The sequence below is a fragment of the Motacilla alba genome, chromosome 3 (assembly GCF_015832195.1).
Source record: "Motacilla alba alba isolate MOTALB_02 chromosome 3, Motacilla_alba_V1.0_pri, whole genome shotgun sequence".
Taxonomy (NCBI): Eukaryota; Metazoa; Chordata; class Aves; order Passeriformes; family Motacillidae; genus Motacilla; species Motacilla alba.
Genome location: NC_052018.1, coordinates 10,040,552 through 10,047,073, shown reverse-complemented (window position 1 = coordinate 10,047,073; position 6,522 = coordinate 10,040,552). Strand labels below are relative to the sequence as shown.

Genomic DNA, 6,522 nt, shown 5'->3' with positions numbered 1-6,522 from the left:
CCTGTTCTTGGGCAAGGCATTTATTTTCTCCTCACTGCTTTTATTCACCTTTTTTATTACTAATTGCACCAGGACACTGGGGGGACAGACAGGACCAGGTAGTACCTTTGGTTCTGCCTTTAGCTGCTCTCAAAGGAAATATGAGCACAGCTGTATTTCCAGTTTCATAGTTATTTACACTTTAACACCACACAGCACTCCTGAGCTAAATGGAATCGATTCTTTGCTGCTGCTGTACAACCTAGAGAACAACAGCAACAACAGTAACACCTGCAGGTTAGCAAAATGTTTTATTATAGTAAAACATACCATACACAGAGGAGAACCAATGGTTATATTTTATCTGTCCCATCAAAGCAAAATACCTTTATGATATTTCCCACTGGCTTAAAAAGGAAATGCTAATAGAAATAATCTCATTATTAGGAATATAGAATGCTTTCTATTTATTTTGATCTATATTAGAAAGGCAAATATTGATATGATGATATGGCTTAAATATATTAAAATTTGCCCTCTGGGGAGCTTGTCTTCATCTCTAGCTAGACCACACATGGAATGAGCTCAGGAAACTGCATGACAGCAGGTATCAACCCACATTAGGCATAAATTTGGTATCTTCAACCAGAGTGCCTGAGTTTGACAAGAAGAGGGAAAGTCTTGCATACCCATTCTACAATGTTTTTCTTCTGCATATTAAAATTTCTCCAGTGTATTTTCTTCCTACTTTTTTTCCTCTAGGTAATGCCAAGTTTGTCTTCCCTTGTTTTAACCATCACATGGTAAAGAACAAACCACCATCTTATCACACAAACTTATTTTAGCTTAGTGGAATTGATCACCATGGCTGGTTCTTAAAAATTCTGGGAGAAGTCAAGGAATAGGAGAGAAAGAGTGACTCCGGAGAGCAATTCAGATTTCCTCCATTAACACACCTGCACTGAATGACCTCCTGGAGAGGCCCCTCTCTCTTTCCACTAACTACAGTGGAAACCCAGGAAGACTTGGCTGGAAAGAATTAGCCCTTGTGAATCTGGAGTTCACAGGAGTCCTACAGCATCCAAACCTCCTAGGCACTGCAAACTCCATTTATGTCTGGAGAGTGTTCTTAGCCACCCCCAGTCATCTGCTTTTCTCCCTGGGAATCAGAGATGCATAGCATGGTCTTTGCAGACCTGAAGTTCTCTTACAAGTTGGCATTTGTGCAGCAATAAGGCAGCAGATTGTCAGGGTTAGCTGGGATTTCAATGGAAAGACAGAGGAACTGTTAACTATATTTAGCAGTTCCTGTTAAAAATTACCAAAATACCAGTCAGGGAGGAAAAGACTGCTACAAAAACACACTGGATAAAAGGAAAATGGCCTTTCCACTGAGCTGAAAAACACTATCTAAAAATGACAGGAACAGCATCCTATCATGCCTCAGAACATTTGTTGGACATTATTCACAGTTGCCATGTGTACAACATCCTCACCATTTTCAATCAACTGGCCAAAACTGTATGATGTTGATACTAAAATAGCAGTAGACAATCTGTAGTGCTACATCCTTGTTCACATTCCCTGTGAATCCCTAAAAATCTAAGGCAACGTTAGATCACAGCTGCACTGTTTTAAAAACCTCACAGGGGAGGTTCTGCTACTCAAACTTGCTGCTCTCTGTATCCTGGTACACAGATGAGCACTGTGACAGCAGAAACACCTGGTCAGTTCTTGCTGCTGTCACTAGAGCTCACTGGGAGGTGGGGTCAAAAAGCCATCATCACATTTTGAAAATATGTATGTTCAAAAAAGACTGGTATCCTGGTTGTTGATAGATTCATTTTCCTGGATATACTGGAGAATGTCCACTTCATTCATGGTCTGAATCCTGTTTTCCTTTTGCTTTGCCAGTGAAGGTGAATTAATGCTCCTGGGGGCAACTGCTGGCTTCTGAGGCAGAGGTGGTTTTGGTGGGACCTTAGGTTTTGGTTTGGAGGTAACCTCTAAGAGTTTCTCAAAATCATCTTCAACTCTGAAATGAAAAGAAAACATCAGTAACGTCCTGGGAATTTCTGAACTGCTTTTTGTTCTGTAAGAAAATGCAATCTTTCAAAACAAAGCTTTCTGTAGGAAAGGATCTACTCTGATAAATTTCTCTCGCCATAGAAGTTTCCATAAGAGCCATCTTTTTTATAATGTGGTTATACAAGTTAACTTATACAAGGTAATTTTACAGCATGTTTTCAAATGTCTAAATTAAAGGCAATTAGCAATTACAAAAAACTCCAAACTTTAGTTTGGGAAAAAATGTTTTTGATTTGTGACAGGATGCTTTGCTTCCCCATAAATTTTCATGGGAAAGTAAAATTATCCACATTCAACTCTGTTTCCTCTTCATCCCCATCACCCAAAACTGAGATTGAGCAGCCCCATGCTCAATCATGAGAAACTGTAAACACTAATGAATTTTAAAATTCCATGTTCATATTTGGTTTTGGGATACTGAAGAAGTTTTGCAATCTGTGGCCACATACAACAACTCTTTTTGATGACAATTTGCTTCTGATTCCTACTGAAATAACCCAGAACAACTCAAACAGTTCAGGGTATTTTCTACCTGCACTGTTTGACCTTATCTGATGTGCAGCAGGCTGTGCATGCCCAACTCTGTTCCCACATGAGCTGTTAAAAGATTTCTAGAGAGCTCTTATCATGGATTATCTGGTGACTCCAAGAACTGTGTGCCTTTGGAAAGTCAAAATATGGAGTAAAGAAACAGAAGGATTCTTTTCAGCTGTTCTCCTCACTGGAACAGGATATGGTGCTAGAGTCTAAGGAAGATGCTTTTTTAGTTTCTTCTCCTCCATTACCCATAGGTAGGCAGTCCCTGGAGCATGAATAAATAATTTCAAGTCATGTATTTTTTGGTTCTTCCTCTCATTTGCCTTTTGTAGTTAGAATCATGGGACCATTGAATATTCTGAGCTGGAAGGGACCCATCAGGATCATCAAGTCCAACTCCTGGACCTGCACAGGACATCCCAAGGGTCACACCATGTGACTGAGAGAACTGTCCAAATGCTCCTTGAACTCTGTCAGGCTGGTGCTGTGACCAGTACCCTGGGGAGCTGTTCCAGTGCCCAGCCACCCTCTGGGTAAAAAAGCTTTTCCTAATATCCAGTTTATAACTTCCTCACTGCCAGGCAATGAGGCAGCTTGGGGGGTTACCCAGAGGCCTGTGAAACCCTTGGGATAATTTTTGGTTCCTACACGGGACAGTGATTCCTCCCTTTCTCTCTTTGTTCACCAGGTGCCTCAGGAGAGGTTCTGTAAATGTCTCTACCCCACAGCAGTACAACTGGTGGGGCTTTCTGCTGACAGTTAAAAGTAAAGCTCAGCTTTTCCATAATATGGGAAGCAACTGATGAGACAACTGTCCAGGATGACCACGAACACGATCAAAGAACCAGCATCTCTGAGACACTTTATTCCTCTATCCCCAGTGAATGTTGTTTGAATGTTAAAACCATAGGTATTTCAAGAGCTACAGCCCCCTCAAGCTAAGGATCCCACTATTCCTAAGATAAACTGCCTGATTTCAAGGGTTTCTTTTTCATGTTCACCCTCATTAAAACCTGAGAGGAACTTACAACACTACTGCCCAGGCTGAGACAAACTACACCCACCATGAACCAGCCATGAAGTCAGTGAGGATTAGCCTAAATTTTCTGGTGTAGAGACAGCCAGAACTCTTTAAGGTAAAACCATTCATGAAGTCAGACAGATCTTCTTGTGACTCCCAAAGGGAAACTTAAAAGAATCACTTTTAACCAAGGCTGCTCGTGTAAAATCAATAGCATGATCACTGATATCTAAAACTAGGGGACACCTGAACAGACCAGCTGATGAACAGAGCCATTCACTGCCCCAGAGTTCTGCACCTTGAACTCTACCTGTGGTATTCCAGCAGGCAGCACCTCAAATTTCATCCTCTAAGAAACCCTGGAGATTATATTCCCTTTTATTTAGATAAGACTTTTGATGTCTTTTATTTTCCATGATTCTTTGTGGGTGACATATCCTACTTAACTTAAAAAACACACTCAAGGTATTTCTGAATTCGTCATCTACAAAGAAATTAATTTTATTTAAGCCCAGGCCTTTCTGTTTGTTGCAAACTCTGATATCCAAGAGGTATCACACCTGTGATCACATTGCCAAGACATGTTCTTGTTCTCTTTGCTGTGTAATAAACAAAACGTGTTAAGGCTGGTATTTCTGAAGCCTCCCTTCTTGGCATAAACAAATAGTGAATGAATCAGCATCCATGTCATAAAGTTTTGGTCTTAAATAACAAAAAACATAATAAGCAGAGGAACAATGCACAATATACTCAGAGACCATTTGGAGGAAGCAGGATTCTGAACTAGGTGCACTACCCAGAAAGGGCAGCAAGCTCACTAACCTGGTATGATGATACAACTTCCTGAATTCTCTACTCCAGTTTCTGTGCTAATCACAGCAACAAAACCATTCAGCACAGCCAAAAAATACCCCCAAAAGATCCAGTCCAGTAGGTTGTGGGGGTCTTTAGGGGGTGGGGGTTTGGTGTTCTGATTAAGCCAAAGATTCTGCAGAAGAAAGTCTGGAAGCTGATGATGTAATTTCCTCTTTCTGTCCTGGATTTTTTCTTGGTTAGACAGAAGTCTCTTAGAGAGAACACAGCAGATAATATGTGGTCTTTGTTTCAAAACCTGCTTTTCAGTGCTGCAGTGCTAGACAAGCTGTTTGATCCAGTGCTGTTTGATCATGTGAGACACAACTGCCTTTGCAAAACTAAAGAGGTAAAATGCAAAATGCCTCAGGCAGAGATAGAAACAAGGACTTCTATTTCTTGAAAGCAATTGTTACAGTGCATAACTACCACCATATTTAACTCCAGGCCAGGAGGAGGAAAAATAAAAATCAAGCAATTATTCTGAAACAAGATTAAAGGAAGAACCTTCCCACCCCATCTTTTTATAGACAATCACACAGAGGATCCATGTAATTAATCATTCTTTAGTTAGTCTCTTTCTACTTCTGTAAAAGAAAAGCAGCTCCACATTGTTTAAAATTCTTGCCATATTGTTGTGCTGATTCACTGACTCTATTGGTGGAAATTCTCTCAGAATTCCAAAAGAAAGCAATCAAAACCCTCACTGAAGAAAGGCTGTCACAAAGCCCTTCATGACTGTTGGCATGTGGACTTCCAGACAGTAAATGAGTTCTGACTTGGAGACAGATGCAGCTGCCACAAGAACATCAACATTTTAGATGCCATTTCTCTGGACTTTGTTCCTTTTCTCTGGACCAGATCTTTGGGACAGGAATGATTGTCTGCATGTACAACATGATGGGGACAGTGACCTCTGCTTGCTGGGAATGCTTTAATGAGGAGAATCTGTAATGAAAGCAAGAGACAAAGACCCCCATAATTTGCTAAGAATCCAAAAGACTCATGCTTGAAGTTCAGTTGTGTAACTAACTGCTGTTCTTGCAGAACAGACTTTCATCTTTTGCTACCTTCTGTTCTTTATTTTGTCTGATGTTAATTCCAAGTACGAGAGATACCTTAGTGAAGCCTTGGGGAGTGCTGTAACATCACACCTACAATTTGGGAAAAGATTGTGCCCACAAATAGGCAGGAGACTTCAAAGTATCTGTTGCCCACCACATCTGCTATGGTCAGCAGACACAGTGTGATGTCCAGCAAAGCCCAGGGAAAGACACGGGCTGGAGTTAATCCCAGGAATGCCAAGCACTGGAGGCCATGAAGGAGATCTCTCTCCTCCTGCTTCAGCTTTCCCCTGCAATCCATTACAGGTAACTTCACAATAGTATTTTAACCAGGGCCAGAAAATATGTGTGGACACTGGAATCTGACAGTCTGTATTGTTTAAATGCTACAAGAACCACCGGCATGGCTTTGGGCTGGGAACAATTAGCTCTCCTCCAAAAACCTCTCTGGCACAACTCGACCTGGAGAGGAACAGTGACCATTCCCTGGAGGCAGCTGCACACAGTCCCCTTGTCCTGCAGCTGCAGAGTCCAAGAGATGGATGCAGGCAGCCTGGTGCTGCTGCCTGGCTGAGTGCCAGAAAACAGGCTCATTAGTACAGGTAAGTCCCACAAGAAGCCCTCTGAGGAAATCAGCCTGCTGGTTACGTCACTCACCTTGGAAATGAGCAAAGTCTAATTTTCCAGTCTGAAAAAACTTAAACCTCTCTCCTGCCTCTCTAGAAAGTTCCCCAATCACCAGCCAAAGGCACAGCTGGGGCAGGGGAGAGCAGGCAGCTTTTGCCCCTCGAGCTGACGATGTCTGTCAAAAATGCAAACAACGTGGGGCAAGATGGTTGAAATCTGGTGGGTCTTAAGCCCAGCAAAAGCATGTCTTGCTGCACTAGGACCCCACATGGCCTCTCTACATTATTCTACACAACCTGTACATGTTCCTAGGGGTGGGGCAAAGATTAATGTTTTTGGTCTAGCAAAAAACTG

General features: G+C 41.8%; 1 protein-coding gene across 1 annotated transcript in view; it reads right to left on the bottom strand.

The window, feature by feature from the left end:
* Positions 1-274: 274 nt before the first annotated feature.
* HS1BP3 (HCLS1 binding protein 3) overlaps positions 275-6,522 on the bottom strand; it is a 56,866-nt gene continuing 50,618 nt past the window's right edge. The window contains exon 7 of the mRNA XM_038132657.1: positions 275-2,014. Coding sequence (XP_037988585.1) covers positions 1,786-2,014 — 229 coding nt within the window. The 3' untranslated portion in view covers positions 275-1,785. The remainder of the gene's footprint in view (positions 2,015-6,522) is intronic.